The 19,019-nt window shown below is 43.8% G+C and overlaps 1 protein-coding gene across 1 annotated transcript in view; it reads right to left on the reverse strand.

The window, feature by feature from the left end:
- Positions 1-1,003: 1,003 nt before the first annotated feature.
- Positions 1,004-19,019, reverse strand: part of SCARB2 (scavenger receptor class B member 2) — a 68,469-nt gene continuing 50,453 nt past the window's right edge. Inside the window, exons 6-12 of the mRNA XM_079919237.1 lie at positions 18,400-18,519; positions 13,943-14,112; positions 11,027-11,145; positions 9,553-9,626; positions 8,146-8,197; positions 4,965-5,123; positions 1,004-3,480 (exon numbers count right to left, since the gene is read on the reverse strand). Of these exons, the coding sequence (XP_079775363.1) occupies positions 3,442-3,480; positions 4,965-5,123; positions 8,146-8,197; positions 9,553-9,626; positions 11,027-11,145; positions 13,943-14,112; positions 18,400-18,519 (733 nt within the window). The 3' untranslated portion in view covers positions 1,004-3,441. The remainder of the gene's footprint in view (positions 3,481-4,964; positions 5,124-8,145; positions 8,198-9,552; positions 9,627-11,026; positions 11,146-13,942; positions 14,113-18,399; positions 18,520-19,019) is intronic.

The raw sequence follows: 19,019 nt of genomic DNA on the forward strand, positions 1-19,019 counted from the left end.
GAGCCCTCTGGGTGGACTTGTCTGCATTTCACTTTGCGTTTACCTGGAAGCAGACCTGAATAAGGATGTTAGTGCAGGTAGATTATTTGGTTGGAAGCAGCAGTGAGGGGGTGGGTAGAGTGAGACAGGGGATGAAGAAATGATGATAAGAAGCAGTTTCCAGTGTGGGCAACCCTAGCTGAGGAACCAAGTAGAATGAGCCTGAGAACTGTCCCTCTGAGGACTGGCACCTTTGTCAGCTGACTCTTGCCCCCTTTGATTGAGCGTCAATACATAGGAGTATTAACCCCCATGCTCCTGAGGGGCTTCCGGGGCTCTGGAGAAAGCTCTGAGGTAGAAGAGCACAGTGTGGGACCTTCTTGAAGTGGGGCTTGTCAGGCTGGCTGTAACTGCAGCTGAGCTGAAATCAGAGGTGGCCCAAGGGTGTGACTCAGGCCTGAGTCCGTCAGGAGGGCAGAGAGCATCTTTCAAATGAAACTCCACAGACCACTGGACATCTGATGACATAACATACAATTTCCAGTGCAATTTCATAGAAAGTTTTTTTATTAGTGAAATATTTCATTGCATTAAGGGTAGAAATAAGCATGTCAAGAATCACATGAAAGGAACCAGCGGTATAAACTATAGGAAGAACATTCTGCTCCGCATTCTCTTTAATAGCCACAAGCAATTAATCCTAGTGATAATGCCCAGAGGGCCAAGGATGGCGGGCACCTTTTACAGAACTCTTATCTTGAGCAACTGAAATAAAAAATTAGCCTCTCTTAAGTAAAAACCCCGATAAAGGTTAGTTGTGTAGTACTTGGTCTGCCTGACCATTAGTGAGCTTTCTAGAATAAAGTCTAGTGGGAAAAGCCTGGAGCTGAATGTGGCAAAGACCATCTCCTGTCCTGTGTTCAACTCCTGATTTTCCCTGAGAGAAGTGAGGTAACCTCTCTCTGTTTGGTTTCTCCTAAACTGAGTATCATAGTACAGGACACCGTATTCTTTGATTGTGGCAATCACAAAGCTTTTGGGGACCTTTCTAGGATAATAGCTCCACAAAAATGACCATGAGGAACTGTTTGTTATTTCAACCTAAAACCAAATAGGTACATTCATTCTTCTTAACCAATCTATAATCTTGACTGCAGTGTATGGGTTTGCCACAGATTTTTCAGAAGGAAAATATCAAATGTGATTTTTAAGCCAAGTAACTATTAAGAATCATAGGAAAATATTATGCTTTTGGCCTCCCTGACTGTGTGGGATTCAATCAAAAGGTGTACATCATTAACTGTAATATTATCACTCATAGTGTTTAAAAATTTCTTCCTCACAGATGATTATATTCTGGTAAGAGAATGAATCAATGGGTACGCACTGACTTATCAGTTTTATTAATGTGAATAAATGGGTGCATAACAGAATAAGATGTGCCAATTATCTAGTTAAATACTGATAAATTTTTAAAAATCTAGATATTTGGCATTATTGAAGACAAAATATCTTCAATTTAGCTTTTCACATTTCGGTGATTTGGGGTATCTATAGGTTCTATCTTAATTTATAGAGAAATTGAGAGTTTAATGAACTGCCCCTTCAAAAAGGGAAACATTACAAATTGCTTTAGGGTAGAGAGTAGGAAAATTGAGGCAAAGAAACGAAATGATTTATTACCTCCATACAGGGATCAGAAGTTGTATTTGTGAAACTGTGGCTTTTTTTCTTTCATTTGCTTACACTGAAACCCAGTTTTAAACAAAAAATCCTGCAGAATGATTCAGTTGTTAAGACATTATCTGTGCACTTTGCCATATTAACTGTACAGGTTTCGCAATCAAAAATGAACAGTGAACGTTGAGAATCAAAGAAACTGCCCTTAAATATGCTTGAATTCTGTGACAGCTGATGGTTCCCAATCCTGACTTAGGTTACACTGAAAGCCAAGAGGTCTTCTGCAGAGAGGTGGCTCTGCTTCTGGTCCCAAGGGACTTTTCTTAAATGCACTTCCTGTGCAATATTTTAAAACACCATCACTCTGTCAGCAAAATGATTGTCACAGGAAGCGTAGGGCACATTTTTCTCTATTCAGTGAGTGATAGTGAGCCACAAAACATCAGAAGGAACTGAATCTGAGAAAAGAACAACTTATAAAAATAATTTCAAAGTTACCAAGAAGACTGCCCTAGAAGAAATGTCTCTTTAGTATAGTCAGACTTCCTGAAATTTAAGTGTAACTTAGGCTGTGGAGAGATGGATTTCCTACATTTATAAATCATTTTACAAATAATCACTCAATAGTATTGTAATTGTATTGTAACAGTCACATTTGGCAAGGGTGATTGGGGAAAAAAATCAGTTACTGATTACCTTCTCCCAGAAACATCTTTCCACATCAAGATCATTTGGACTAAAAAAATAATAAACTACCCACAAATGTCATAACTAGCATTCTGTTCTATATGAAATATCTGTACTTGTCCTCACCAACATCATTTATGCATTCTCTCAATTCACAAAAGTACAAGTCAAAAATCCTCAGGTGCTTGTCACTATCAGCTCACGGGTACCACCTCCACAAACCCCTTCCCTGCTTGATTCCTACCCTGTATGAAAGCTGTCTGAATTATTTTCCTGGAGGAATTATGAACTGAAGATTAGCAAGAAATGCAATATGGGGCATCCCTGGTGGCGCAGGGGTTGAGAGTCCACCTGCCGATGCAGGGGACACGGGTTAGTGCCCCGGTCTGGGAAGATCCCACATGCTATGGAGCGGCTGGGCCCGTGAGCCATGGCCGCTGGGCCTGCGCGTCCGTAGCCTGTGCTCTGCAGCGGGAGAGGCCACAACAGTGAGAGGCCCGCGTACAGCAAAAAAAAAAAAAAAAAAAAAAAAAAAAAAAAGAAAAGAAATGCAATATGCACCTTTTCAAAAGAGGAAATTAGATGCATTTGAATGATATCGAATGAGGCTTACCATTTTACCCTGCATCCCCAAATCTTATTTACTTCTGTTTTGTGGATGAAATGAATGGAGGAATACAACATCAAATAGTATTTATGTATTTTGAGCACAAAGTTTGGTGAATGAAGAGTAGTGAATAAGGTTAGACCAAGTAGTGTTAACAAGTGAGGCACAGACATTATAACCACGACAGTGGTCACAAAATTCTGGAGCTACCAGCACCCAACAACAAAAAAATTACTACACCAGAGTTTATTAAATACTTGCTAGACACATGAAAAACAATTTGTCAGGGACCACAGGATCCTGATGGCCAACCAGGTCAGCCTGTTCTTGAACCTCTGCCAGAAGGTGCTGAACACACGCAGGCACGGGGTCTCCTCCCTCTCGCACCAGTTGACAAGCCTGTGAGGATGCAGACAGTTGCCCCACTGTCGTGGTCCAGGTCACGACAGCTCGCACGCTTCCTTCCCCAGGCGCAGCCCATGGTTAGCTTAGGTTCGTATGAGAGGTGCTCTTTCGTCTGCAGTTCCCTGAGACCAGGTGAGAGAGGACAGCGAGGTTAGGAGATCACGTGACCAACTTCTCCCCAGATGTGAAAAGTGGAGAGAGGGGTGCAAGGAGGGGAAACTGATGGGAAAACTGTCATCCCAATCACCTTCTCTTCTCTTGGCCTGCTTCCTCTTGCTGTTTCTTTAACATTCAGCCCTAATCCTCTCCAGGAGGCCTGCTCTGACACCCCTACCCCGACACTGGACCAGAACCCTTCTCCTTGTGTTGACCTGGACCATAATCCTCATCACACCCTATTGAATTTCTCTCCTTCAGTTGGAGGCCCATCAGAGAACAATGTGTCATAGGTGATGGGTGCTCAGTAATGCTTGCCTGTTGGATATGTGAAGATGGCTAATTGTAGGAACAGTCATAATATTTACGTGGGCTTTCATCTGTGCCTATGAAAAGCTCAGTGACAGTACAATCCATCTTACATTGACTGTAAGATCAATCCATAGATAGAAATGGAAAAATCGTTGTCTCACACCTAATTCACGCTAATGTGATGGGCATGGGTTGAAAGGCGTACTGGAAGCACGCAGAAGACAGGGAAATCTGAGCTTATAGGATTTAGATGGTTTCAGCCTATTTCATTTCCTATGTCACATTTGCCTCAGATACATAATGGAGGCAGTGAAGAGAGGGGGAAAAAAAGCCTTTGTTGCAAACAGAGAGGCTGGTGAGAATTTAAGAAGGGCTCATTGAAGGTGTTAAGACTCCTGGGTTGGCCTGCTGGTCACTTAGGGAAGCCAACCTAACCACTTATCCCACCCATTTGGGGCTGTTCCCACCCTTCCAGAAGAGGAACCACTCCCCTGTGCCTATCATTTATTATGCAATGACGACCCAGTGGTAGGTATCTTCTGATAAACCAGGGATTCTTTCCAAGCAGATCTCTGGCTGCCTTGCTCTATAATTATGGAGCTATTTTGTCATATAACTAATATTTATTGAGCTCTTACTAAATGCTTACACTGGGCCAAGTGCTTTATGTTTAAAATATCATCAAATCCTCACAAAAAACTCCTATGCGAGGCTCAATTATCATCCCATTTTACAGATAGAGAAACCAAGGCACAGTTTCTGGGGTCACACAGCTATTAAGTGGCCAAACTGGGATTTGAACCTGGGCAGTCTGACAAGAAAGCCCGGGTGCCTAGCTGTTTTATATTCTTCCTCTTTTTTTCAGGTTACTTGCAAAGACACAATGCTTTCTCCCAGGGGTTCCATTCCTACCAAGAAAGCCTGAAATACTGGAAAATACCATTCTATCACCCCTCCACCTTGACACACTTCCCTTGCCTCTCATTTGGCCCAGCAGTAATATAACCATGAAATCACTGTGCCCAGCATAAAACCTCAGAACCCTAATAAGCCCGCTGACAGCCCTTCAGTGAAGCACAGCTGAAGTCCTCAAGGAACGTTATTCAGTAAGGGAGACATTCCTCCAGCCACTGCTCACCTCGTCCATGGATCCCTGTCCTCTGCACGCGAGCCAGGTGAAGATCAGACCAAAGAACACACCCAGCGCCATGATAATGTAGGGTATGTTGGTGATGATCTGAGTAGTGTTAATCACAGACTTCAGTCGACTTGCAGTCTCTTTATCAATGAGAACACTCTGCGAGGAGGAGCAAGAAAATAGTATTCCCTTGATTACTGAATATCCAGGGTGTAAAGTTTTTTGCTCTATCTTTCCTCCAAACCATTAAACACAATTTGGGTATGTCCTCCTGTTAGCAAACCAGAGATACTGAAAATCCTTTTATAAGTTAGAATAACCAGAGGGGGCACTTATTCACTGATGTCTCTTTTCTCCTGAAGACATGTTTTACTCAAAATTGGTGGGAAAAAGGAGGGGGAAAGTATTCAGAAATACTGAGATAATATCAGCTTTTCTTTTGTATCAGACAACTCCATGTCACCCTTCAAAATCCAACTCAGCATAACTTCCTTCCAGAAGTCTCCTTTGGCCTGGTTCAAGGCCCCTTTTCTGCGCTTCCATCTCACATTCTAAAATCTTCCATCACTGTCTCCACATTCTGCATTATAACTGTCTGTTTACTTGTTTGTCTCCTCCTGACTGTGAGGTTCCTGAAGGCAAGACTTTTATTTCAGTCAACTAAACACTGGGTATAGCGCCTGAAACACAGTAGGTGCTCAATTAATGTCTCTTGATTAGATGAATGAATGAATGCAATATTCCAATAATGGCATGTGGAAAGCATCATTTCTCTCTTGGTTGGATCTATACTGATTGGGACCAGAGGTCTAGACAGAAAGTGTTCAGGGAAGTCTTGAGGCTAACCAAAATTCCAGATAACTAAGGGCAAAAGTATTATCACCTTAAACTGTGAGGTATCTGAAGAACTTAATTCTATAAAAATTATTAGCAACAACTGGGACTTTGGGCTTAATTAATGAATGGGCTTAATTCATCTGCTCAATTTGCAGATGAAGGCCCATCATGGTCAGAGTCTCCGCCTCTGGAAGGAAAGGGGTGGGAGAGCAGTCTCCAAGGTCACTTCCAGGTCTAATGTTTTCCTTTTCTAGAGAAGAGAAAAGTCAAGTTCTTTCTGGGAGGGAGTAAAAGCACGAGGTTTCACTCCATCATTCCCTGGACTCAATCTAGTCTTTAACGAAAAGTCAAAGCAGAAGTTAAGGTGGAGGGGACTTCAAATATGGTGCAACAATGAATGTAAGCTGGCAGAACAGGGCCCTTCCACACTTTCAAAACGCCCTCCTTCCATGGCTCTCCCCACAAACAATAACCGTAATGACCCAGGAGCAACTGCAAATAGGTCCTATAAATGGTAAATACTGCCTGAATTCCTCCTATGAAACAATAAAAGCCTTGTCTTAGAACTGTAATCACAAACCCTTCAAAAGTTTATCAATGTGGCTACCAATACAATGCTAAGTTGAAAAAGGATATAAAACTGTATCTACCGTATGGTCTCAACTATGTAATATCAAAACCAGAAAAATACTGAGGCAACATAAGCAGATGTCAATGGCACTTTTCTCTGAGGGATGGGCTTGCTTATCAAGCAGTTCACTTTTTAAATACAATTTTTAATCTCTTGAGTTCTATAAAGAGCACGTTACTTTTACAAAATGTGAAACATCAAATTTGTTTTTACAAAGTTGTTTTGGAAAAAAAATTTTATGACATATTGCTGAGGAAAATAAAGCAAGTTAAAAACAATTTATCAGGGGCTTCCCCGGTGGCTCAGTGGTTAAGAATCCACCTGCCAGTGCAGGGGACACAGGTTCGAGCCCTGGTCCAGGAAGATCCCACATGCCGCGGAGCAACTAAGCCCGTGTGCCACAACTTCTGAGCCTCCTCCGCTCTGGAGCCCATGAGCCACAACTACTGAAGCCGGCGCACCTAGAGTCCGTGCTCCACAACAAGAGAGGCCACTGCAATGAGAGGCCCGCGCACCGCAATGAAGAGTAGCCCCCTCTCACTGCAACTAGAGAAAGCCCGCGCAGCAAATAAGACCCAACACAGCCAAAAATAAACTAATCAATTAATTAAAAATAAAACAATTTATCAGTCTGGCTCAGGTTTTGCAAGAAGTCATTTGAACTTTCCCTTTCCTTGCTAATCTTTGTTACTAAATCTTCTACAAAGAACAAATATTTTCAGGGAAGAGAGAAAAATCATGAAACTTTAACAACTGTTGCTGTTAACAATGGAAGCCAGCCGATCATGAATTTGAGGGGGAAAATTCTGCAAGTTTCCCCTCAAAACTGGGTGAAAGAGAGAAGGGAAATTGGGGAGATATAATTACAGTAAATGTGATATGTGATTCAGAAAAGAATTTATCACAGGTGTCTTAAATAGTGGATGTTTTATGAGCTTTCAGAATATGCTTTACAGAACTTCAATTTATGCCTAACAATTAGGGATAACATTTCTGTGGGTACACTGTGAAAGAAATATTTCTCAAGAGAAACTCCTCTTGTTTGAACTAAGACAGGAACCAGAAAGTAGAAAAGACTCTATGCTATGATGGAGGATAAGGCATCACTGCAATTAATGGGCATGTATCACATTTTATTTAATCATTTCTCAAGCACCCCACGCTCTTTTTTATTCTTTTTCTCCTCAACTAATGAACGGTAAACTAATTACCTTTGCATTTTGTTTCTTACATAACCAGCTTCCCAGAAAGAAGTTTCACCCAAATAATGTTCTTGACAAGGGAAATTTCTTTCTGTCGTTTTCAAATCTCAGACACAGGAAGATTCATGTAAACATATAAACAGAAATTTTCTGAGGACAAACAGGTTTTTAAAAATCACCTTGGGTTTCCCTGGTGGCACAGTGTTTGAGAGTTCGCCTGCTGATGCAGGGGACGTGGGTTCGTGCCCCAGTCTGGGAAGATCCCACATGCCGCGGGGCGGCTGGGCCCGTGAGCCATGGCCGCTGAGCCTGCGCGTTCGGAGCCTGTGCTCCGCAACGGGAGAGGCCACAGCGGTGAGAGGCCCGCGTACCGCAAAAAAAAAAAAAAAAAAAAAAATCACCTTTGCCCCTTTCTCACATCTTAAATTACACATAGCTACAATCGCAGAAGTAGGAAGTTCCCCAAGCTTCCACAGGTAAAACGTACCTGTGCCTCCTTCCCAGGACTTACCTCATTGATATACATCACTGGGAAAACCAGGGTTCTAATATTTCCCGTTTCACTACAAACACAAAAAAAGAGACTATTTTATAGACATCCTCATTAGGATGGCACACTGGCCTGGCGAGACAAGTTTATATGAAAATGCCAGCCCAGTTATTTCATTAAATTACCTGGAATTTATGCAGACCTCTTATTATATCTGCAAACACCTAATAATCAGCAGTTAGATCACAAACAGTCTAGCAATTCAAAGTGTTGCATATTTATGTAAAGTGTGTTTAACCAAAACACAAGATGCCAAAAGTAAATTCATCAAAATGATTACCATACTCCCAAGAGTTATTGGAGGGGAGGTTCCAGCAGAACAATGCTGTCATTCCTCAGAATGTTTTATAATCAGGCTACTCAGTATTGTCTTTACAAAAGCCTGGAGCAATCACTTACTGAGCATTTACTATGCACCAGCTCTGTACCAGGTGTCTTGGGAACATTATCTCACTTAATTCTCATGGTAGTCCCAATGCAGTAGGTATTACTGTCCCAGGTTTAAGACAAGGAGATGGTGGCTCGGAGTAATTTGCCCAGGACCACCATGAGGAAGTGGTGGAGCTAGGACTGGAATTCCACTTTGATTCTAAGGCTCTAGATTGTAACTACTAAATTATACTCCCTCAGAAATACACACACAAAATGCATCCTTACAAATCACATCTGCTTTCTAGAAAGATCCCAAACACATGTGCTTAAACCTGGCAAATTTTATGGGGGGAGCCAACCAAGTTTGAATGATAGATAGGCAGACAGAAAGATTAGATAAGTATAGATATATTATAGATATGTATTACAGTTTTGCATTCTGCTTTTTCATTCAACATTGAATGAAGTCATTTTCTCAATTTCCACTGAAAAGTCTGAGCAGGAGATTATACTCGAGAATCCTAATTAAGCAGATGGAGTGTGGGTACACTGGACTCCAGAGAGTATTTAACCATCCACGGGAGGGTTTGTGGCTGGCCTGGGTGGGAGCAGTGGAAAGAAAGGGAGGGAGGGAGGCAGCCAGAGTCCTGGTGAGGGAAATGCTTAGCAGAGTGGGTAAGAGCAGACTCTGGGTCTCCGTTTCTTCATCTGTAAAAGGGGGTAATACAGGGTTATTGTGAGGAACAAATGAGTTAATGTATGTAAACTACTTAGAATAATGGTTGATCCATGGAAAGCATTCTATAAGTGTTTGGTTAAGTAAAATAAGTAACTTCCAAGACCAAGGCTGCCCATGACAATGCTGATCGTGCCTCATCCCTGAAGGGCAGGGTGAACAGACTTAGAAGTGGGCTGTACCCCTCTCGACATCAACCCCACCAGAAAGTCAATGTAGCAAAACCACCCTCTGCCTCTGCAGAAACAAGCGAAACTTACATAAAGTCATCTAATTTTTTGACATAAACGTTGATTTGGAACCTCTTGGCTGCTCTTAGGATAATTCCAGTCAACTGTGAATCAGAGAAGTAGAAAGAAAACGTTAGGATTTATTAAAACCACACACACAGTTTCTGTCGATAGAGCACCGTTTCTGGGTGGTTCTGATAAACAGGGCGGCCACTGCCACATGTGCTAGGCGGAGCGGGACGAGGGAAAGCTGTTCCCCAGGACAGAATGAGAACTGTGGATTGTGTTAGGTGCCTGGTAGACCAATGTTTCTCACACTTGACTATGCATGCGAGTCCTTGGGCACCTTATTAAAATGCAGATTCTGATTTGGTAGGTCTGGGGTGGGGCCTGAGATTGAGCAGGATGCTGTCACTTTGAATAGCAAAGCCCTAGAGGACCCGGGCAGGAAGGAGCTCCAGCAGATACCCTGTTGGCTCTGGGTTTCCAGGCCGAGGGCCAGAGTGCTACAAGGAGGACGTGGTCACAGCCAGAGAATGGTGCCCACCTGTGGCCAGGCCCACCCAACAGAGCCCGGAGGACAGACGCAGCATTGTCCTCCCGTGGCCACGCCACCTTCTGCACCAAGCGGGTGGGGGTGTGCCTCACCCTGGTGACAAGCGGTTTGGCTACTGAAAAGGAGCTGACTGATGGCTAAGAGAGAAAAGGGAGAAAACCACACCTGACCTTATTCACAAAACGATAAGAGCACCGATTTCTCAAATATGAATGCAATGAGTGTAGCTAATGGTGAAATGCCCATAAGTCGCTGTGCTCAAAGAATGTGCTGGCTCTTCTGTGACTGTTCCATGCATGTGCTCAAAATCCCAAGCATGAAGATATCTCACCTTTAATTCAGTCCCTACAGTGAAAGGTTCTCACATTGTGAAATGATACATCCTTTCAACATGGTTTTTAGGTTTTCTCCTCTATGAATACGGGATTAGAGTATGTATATATTTGATGCTTTTTAAATTAATGACGTCATATAATAACTCTCAAAAGCACCTGTATAAAGAGTTTTGCCAAAAGTGACTAAAGCTAACATATATACATTTAAATTTCAACCAAAACGTTCCTGGCAGCAGAATGTCTTCACCCTGCTGATCTGTGGCCCAGTGAGAGGAATATGTGTATGTTCAGGTCCAGTCTTTTGGCAACAGAAGACTGACCAGGTTACCTGGGTCTGATTCCAGTTGTTTCCAACGATGGGACTTTCACTGTTGCTTTTCTGTTAAAGTGGGTTTGCCAATATTTCTGCGTATTAGCTCAATACAACTCAGCCTTCTAATTACAGGGCTATGAGACTCTGCATCACATCACACTGAGCTGAGCTCCCTCCACTTGAATATGTGAATGGAAGGAAGACAATACACTTCTCAAGAGTACCCAGGGCTAAGCTGGTGAACACCGTATAGACAGAATAAAATGTATGTTTTTTAACCAAGAAGACGTGTGTACTCACAGGATTAATGTCCACAAATGTCTCATGATAGTCCTTATTTGGGTGCATGCCTTCTATGGCAGAAACAAACTTCTCATCTGCTTGGTAGAAGTGTGGGAAAGACATAATAATAGGTGCACCTGCATTTTGAGGAAAACAGAAATGAATGGTGAGGTTCTTAAAAGTCTAAGATGAATATAAAGTTCCTGACCACAAATCCAGTTCCTCAGTAGGGGGAAAGCTATACACAGAAAAGTTGGATTGGGGAGAGGGGCAGGCTAAAAGTATATCCTACATCTCTTAGCTAGGGATTTATACTTCATCTTCTGACACCTCTTTTACCCCTACATTATTTTATATCAGAATATGAAGTCCTGGCTAAATCATTTATTCTTCAACAAACATTTGCTGAACCTATAATAGACAAATGCTTTACACACATTATTTTAATTAACGCTCCCAGCAGTCCTATGAAGTTAGAACGATTTCCTTCCTTTTGCATTTGAGGAAAGGGAGGTTCAGAGAAGTTATAAAATTTCCCCAAGACATCCAGCTTTCAGGCGATGGAGGCAGAATTCTGATCGAATAAGGGACGACTCATTTTAAAGCACTTGTTTCAACTGTAATTCTCTACCAGTACATGGACTTTTTTCCCCCTTATTTTTCTGCTTTTCTGTTTATGTTTTACCCAAAACAGGCATCTTGCGGCATCTTAGTTCCCCGACCAGGGATTGAACCCCGGCCCTCGGCAGTGAACGTGCGGAGCCCTAACCACTGGACCGCCAGGGAATTCCCAATGCAGAATTTTTTTAAGACTTTGCCTGCTCCTGCCATCTGCAGCCTCTGACTAGATCAAGGTCTGCCCACAGGAAGACACTGTTTTTTTTCTTCCTTTTTTTTTTTTTTAAAAAAATTTCCTATTCATTTTAAGGAACACATAGAGAAGCAAGTTATTAAAGGAAACCTATTCCATTGATAGATTTTGCTCTTGAAAAGAGGAGAGGGACTCAATAACTGCTGCCAGGAAAATACATTTTGGGAGAAATTAGCTTAACGGCAAGTAGTTTAAGTCTGCTCACATATCCTCCAGCCCATGGCTCAGACACCTCACTTGTCATACACACAGTTCTGCTCTCTGCTGCTACACAGTTTCACGAAGACATGATTTCCTTCTTTGTGACCTACACTGACCTTTATTTATTTATTTTTTTGGCTGCACCACGTGGCTTGTGAGATCTTAGCTCCCTGACCAGGGATGGAACCCAGGCCCTCAGCAGTGAGTGGGCAGAGTCCTAACCACTGGACTGCCAGGGAATTTCCTACACTGACCTTTAAAATGTATTTTTAAAGATCTGTTAAGGACTTAATAAGGGCCAGACACTGTCCTGAGTGTTTTACATACATTATCTCTAACCTTCACACAACCCCCCAAGGAAGTTATAATCACCCCCATTTTACAGATGAGAAAACTGCTGTCTGGAACCCTCCTTCAGCAACGTGGCCAATTTGCTAACAAACAGAAGTCAATTCCAGATCCCCCTGACTCCAGAACGCTCACTCATCCCACTAGCCAGAATGTTCCCCTGGGGAATGCAAAACACTTGAGGATAGTCCTGAAGGGTAATATTTCAGTCCACATCTGGGAACACAGAACAGGCAAGAGGAAAAGGATTATAGCAAGAGGTATGACTGTTGCAAAGTAGAATCCTTTTGTTGGTTCTGACATCAACTTCTTGAGGAAGCAGACTGTTAACAATACAACAAGAAAAATGTGTCTACGTGTGTGCCTTGAACCACAGAAACATGGGTTGATCAGGCAGGTGCCATTTCAGGACCATCCCCCAGTGAGCCAGCAGGAGAGGTCTGATCTCTAGGTCAGGGGTGTGTGTTCCCCAGAACAGCGGTTCCCAATCTCGCAGGTACCACCTTCATGAGAATCACCTGAAGTTCATTAAAACTACAGATTCTGGGGTGCTAGCAGGTAGGCCCTGGGACAGATGTTTTTAATGATTCTCCAGACAGTTCTGAGGCCAGGCTTGGGAGCCATGACCCCATCAGACAAGGAAAGGGAGGGTTATCCCAAAAGGAGATTTTCAAACCAAAATGACACGGGGGCAAAAGTTAGCACATTATTCAGGAAAAAAGTACAACTTTAATCAAGAGAAAGGAGTTACAGAGTTTCTCAAGAGAAACTTTAAACAAGAATTGTAGCCTCAGAAAGATCGCAGTACAAATATGAGAAGACCCTAAGTTCTAGCAGGAATTTGCTCAGAGGTAAGGATTTTATAAAAATCCCGTTCCTTCTCTGAGCCCTGGTTTCCACAATTATGAACAGAGGCTACTGGCTGTCTATCTAGCAAGGCTATTGTGAATATTATGCAGCATATGATTGCAAAAACTAGTCCTCGTGATGAAAAAAATGCTTCTGTCAGCTGCACCCCTGATCATTCCACCTCATTCACGGAAAGGAGCAGATTAGCTCAGACATTAAGAAACACTGGCCCTGGACCGATTTCAAGAAAAAGAAAAACAAACTCTTAAACTACTTCCCAGGGAAAACATAACACGGCAATCTAGGAATAAAAATCATTACAGGAAATATTATTATTATTCTTTTTTTTTTTTCGGTACGCGGGCCTCTCACTGTTGTGGCCTCTCCCATTGCGGAGCACAGGCTCCGGACGCACAGGCTCAGCGGCCATGGCTCACGGGCCCAGCCGCTCCGCGGCATGTGGGATCTTCCCGGACCGGGGCACGAACCCATGTCCCCTGCATCGGCAGGCGGACTCTCAACCACTGCGCCACCAGGGAAGCCCCAAAATGTTATTCTTGAAAGGTCAAAATCGCTCTTTCTATTGGGCTGACAACATTCTCTGTTGAAGAACACCAATCCTGCATCCAGACCCTCCTGCCCATGTCCCCTCTCTGAGTTCTTACCGTTCTTGCAGACGCTGACATTCAAAACTCCTGAGCCCAGGCAGTTTCCTTTAGGTATACAGAAGCCAGCGTTGTCTGAGGTATTGGCTAATATTTCTGCAGGCACCTTAAACCTCAAGGCAGGCAGTCCCTGTACGCTCTCAAAGTCACTGAAAGTTACATATACTGACCTGTTAGGAGGTAAGAATAAAAAGTCAATGTGAGCTCCCATCAGCATGATCTGCCCGTACCAGTGAGTTAGGCAACCGTTCTTGGGTATAACGTCGCTAAAAGCTTACAGGATAAGTGGAAAATGAAGAGGCAAAAGAAAGCTTGAAAGGAGCTCAACCCATTGAATGTGTAATAAAGTAGGAGACAGATTATAATGAAAGATGTTTAAGAGGCAGCAGCTATGCTAACATCTTAACAAGACTTAGAAAAAAACATAACGTGGGGTAGAAAATCAAGAAAATGAGTTAGAATGGATATTTGTGCTGAAAGAAATGAGTCGCCTAGACTAGCATGGACACATGCCAGGGTGAGGCAGAGGCAAAGCGAAAGCTGAAGAGTTGGCAAAGCGTGTGGCCCGGTAGATTCTGCAGGCCTGGAAAAGTGCCCCATTAGACAGATACTTGATTAGAATATATACTTTTTTTTTTTTTGCGGTACGCGGGCCTCTCACTGCCGTGGCCTCTCCCGTTCCGGAGCACAGGCTCCGGATGCGCAGGCTCAGCGGCCATGGCTCACGGGCCCAGCCGCTCCGCGGCATGTGGGATCCTCCCGGACCGGGGCACGAACCCGTGTCCCCTGCATCGGCAGGCGGACTCTCAACCACCGCGCCACCAAGGAAGCCCTAGAATATATACTTTGATACTCATTTCCCCCAAATAAAAATAGTTTCCGTATTTTGCCTAGGTTGCTTATTTCAATGGTGTTCAACATCATTCTGCCTTCAGTGGTTACAGCGTTTCAAACAGTGGTCCCTTATGATACCAACCACCCTTCTACGTGCACAGCACCTGAGTGACAGCCAAGGCACTTTTCACATACACTGTGGTAACTGATCCTTCAGCCCTGCATCTGAAGGCATCTGAAGGCTGAGGGGAACTGCTTTGGGGGCCTCACTTTTTCATCTCTGAAGCACAGCGGGCACACATCTCTCCCTGGTTGTGACTTACAGGAGTTGCCTTCCACTGCACATCCCACCCCATAGCATTTTTTCATGAAAATTTTAAGCAAACAGAAAAACAGAGAAAATACTATAGTAAGTACCTTTTATAACAAATACCACTTAGATAAATAAAATATGTATTTACGGATACAACCGGAGCTCTCTGCGTAACACTCCTGATTCTAGTCCTCTGCGTCCCCAGAGGTAACCGCTGTCCTGAATTTGGGGTTTATCGTTCCCATGCAGGTCTTTATACTTTCACCTATGTGGCTATTCATAAACAACTTGTGGCACTGTTTGTTATTTCTAAATGTTACATAAACAGTATACCATATTCTCTTTTACAATTTGCTTCTTCCTTCATTATATTTTTAAGATTTATTGCACTAATGTACATGGTTCTGGTTATTATATTTTACTGTTTGTTTGTTTTTTTGCAGTACGCGGGCCTCTCACTGTTGTGGCCTCTCCCATTGCGGAGCACAGGCTCCGGACGCACGGGCTCAGCGGCCATGGCTCACGGGTCCAGCCGCTCCGCGGCATGTGGGATCTTCCCGGACTGGGGCATGAACCCGTGTCCCCTGCATCAGCAGGCGGACTCTCAACCACTGCGCCACCAGGGAAGCCCCTATATTTTACTTTTAACATGATATTCTATCAAACAAATACCCCATTATTTATTTATTTATTTAATTTTAAACTGTTTGGTTTAATTTTTGGCTGCGATGGGTCTTCGTTGCTGCGCGTAGGCTTTCTTTCAATTGCGGTGAGCTGGGGCTGCTCTTCATTGCGTTGCGCGGGCTTCTCATTGTGGTGGCTTCTCTTGTTGCGGAGCACGGGCTCTAGTGCGCGGGCTTCAGTAGTCGCAGCGCGTGGGCTCAGTAGCTGTGGCTCGCGGCTATAGAGCCCAGGCTCAGTAGTTGTGGCGCACGGGCTTAGTTGTGCCGTGGCATGTGGGATCTTCCCAGACCAGGGCTCAAACCCATGTCCCCTGCACTGGCAGGCAGAATCCTAACCACTGCGCCACCAGGGAAGCCTCATTATTTATTTATATTTTCCTTTTCACAGGCACTTAGATTTCTTTGGATGGAAGAAATTTTCACATATTGAGATATGGGGAAGTTATTCTGGCTTACACATGATTTAACTTAAACTTTATGCTAATGGGAACAGCCTCTCTCATAGCCTGTCATTGTACATCTGCTTTAACCATTAAAGTAAAGAATGCTTTTAAAAATCAAAATGGAGTAATTGTGGGTCACATTCAGGATGGAGCCGGGTGGCCATTGTGGATGTGGTTTCAGACACATTCCTGCATCACTGTGAACATAAATTTTCTGAACTGCATCAAACTCAAGGACACCACTAGCTGTTCTCAAAACAGTATCTGCTCGCAGTGGCCAGCTGCAACCTTACGGTCTCAAGGTCTCCCCTTGTAACTATGCAACCATTTCAGATCCCAACCAATCCTTGCTTAACAAGCACTCTTACTTCTTGCCAGCTCCAGTTATAATTCTTGATAAACAACTCACGTAACTAACTGCAACCTTGAGGTTTTTGCCTTTGTACGTCTCCCCCATTTTGTAGTCTGATAAAACACAATTCAAGTGCTCCTTGAATCAGTGTCTCCTAGGCTACAGTCCTCAGTTTGGCTCAAATAAAACTCTTTTCTATTCCTATTATAGATTCTTTATTATTTCCATTGACACTTCCAATTTTTCCTAACTACAATCCATGTTGCAGTGAACTTTTCTGTATAAATCTCCTTCACGTATGTACACGAGTTCTTCAGGTCAGGGAACCTTCATAGGAGAGAAGTGCGGAATCATGGGGTTTGCACGTCTTTGGCTTTTCTAAGCATTGCCAAGTGGCTCTTCAGAAGTAGTGGTACCAAACAAGAATGAGTTTCCTCTGTGCCATATCTTTAATAAGCCTCCTACTACCCTCTGAAGTTTCTTTGTCTCACCCATTGCGCTCAAACATATTTTCTCTTCCTTCAGTCCTTTCACAAATATTGACTGAAGGGAGCAGCTGGATGGAAGGTGACTGAGATATTCCACGTGAAAGCTGGAAAGGGTCTGCACCATGGCACAGAGAGCAGGGATGGAGTGAAAGGAGAGCTCTTTCTGAGAAGGATGGATCCCACTTGCTGACTGATTCAGTGCAAGGGAAGAGGGAGATTTATAGTGATTCTGGAAGGGCTGACTGAGGAGGTGCTCAGTTGTGTGAGATATGAAAGACCAGAAGAACAGCTGACCTTGAGAATATTGACTCCATAGCATCAAAGGCAACTAGATTAATTCTTTTTTTTTTTGCAGTACGCGGGCCTCTCACTGTTGTGGCCTCTCCCATTGCAGAGCACAGGCTCCGGACGCGCAGGCTCAGCAGCCATGGCTCACGGGCCCAGCCGCTCCGCGGCATGTGGGATCTTCCCGGACCGGGGCACGAACCCGTGTCCCCTGCATCAGCAGGCAGACTCTCAACCACTGCGCCACCTGGGAAGCCCCAACTAGATTACTTCTGATGGAGGAGAAGTCTCACAAAAAGCCTTGCAGGAGTGAGTGGGAGAGGAAAGGGAGGCTGTGTGCTCAGCCTCTCAGCTGAGCGGTTTTAGGGTGAAGGGCGGGAGAAGCAGCAGGGATGACGGGGAGCTGGGAATCAGGTCACAAAGCAGGAGGCCTTCCTGCCACAGAGGGGACTTCATCATGCATGTCTGGACAGAAATAGCAGGTGGGAGCCAGGGAGAGGTTGCGGGCCACGTGTGAGCAGATGGGATCAACGGGAAGGTTAGAGCTCAGCAGAGACCTATGAACTCTGAAATACGGACTGCAGTATGCTTTCTTTACCTTCTATGGAGTGACCACCTGCTGACCGGAAGAAGACCAGGGCAAATTTCACACCTGACAGAGCATACCATAATAACAAAGAGCTAACATTTAATGTTATTGACAGTGTGACGGCCCTGGGCTGAGTATTTTATTAAAGTAACTCGTTTGTCCTCAAAACAACTCCCAAGGTAGGCAACTCTTTCTATCCTTATTTCACAAACGAGGAAAGTTAGGCACAGAGCGGTTAAATAATGTTCCTAGGGTCACACAGCTGTAAGTGGTGGAGCTGGTATTCAAACCAACACAGCCGGGCTCTGGAGTTAGTGCTGTGAACCACTACACTTCGCTGTTTCTCAATATGCCATCATCGTTGCTCACTCACTAAGCATACATACCCTCACCGAATAAGTGCAACTATATATAATTCCTCACATTTTTGGTGATCTTACAGTCAAAGAACTTATTTTTCAGGTTCTTACCTGCAAAAATCAGATGGGAAGACATAAAGGATTTCGTCTTTGGTGATTAATGGGTGAAAAGAATCTCCGTCTGTTCCGTTGATCATATTGCACTCGTCTGCTGTCCACCAGTCAAGTGACCTGTCATTGGGAGACAAGAAAGAGTCCAGAGGGTCACACTTGATTTTAGTCTTTTTTTTTTTTTTTTAATGGTCAGGACTTTTCAAGACTCAACGGGGAGCTGGCTACCCACAGAATCTTATTCACACGCAGACACAAGGGTGGTATTGGTTGGGGACTGGATCAAGAGGCGGAAAAGCAGGCCCCCAATCCCCAATCAATTCTGACAGAGGCAACAGCCAGAAATCCTTCTTCCCCTCCTCTAAGACAGAGTATCTCACGTAGAGGTTGGGGAATATGCACTTACTTAAAGCAGTGATCCATTTGGCATTTACAGTAGCTTTGTTCACAGCCAGCCCGTGGACAGATGAGCCCTGGACAGATATTGCAGGGAGATAATATTTGTGACAGAGCATTAACTGTCTCCCCCTCCAAACAGCTAAGGGAGGATTTCTTTTGGGTCACAAGAAAGTTTAACCTTGAATCACCTTTATGCTCACTGAGAGCACAGTTGAGATGGC

The sequence above is a fragment of the Stenella coeruleoalba genome (assembly GCF_951394435.1).
Source record: "Stenella coeruleoalba genome assembly, chromosome: 4".
Classification (NCBI taxonomy): Eukaryota; Metazoa; Chordata; class Mammalia; order Artiodactyla; family Delphinidae; genus Stenella; species Stenella coeruleoalba.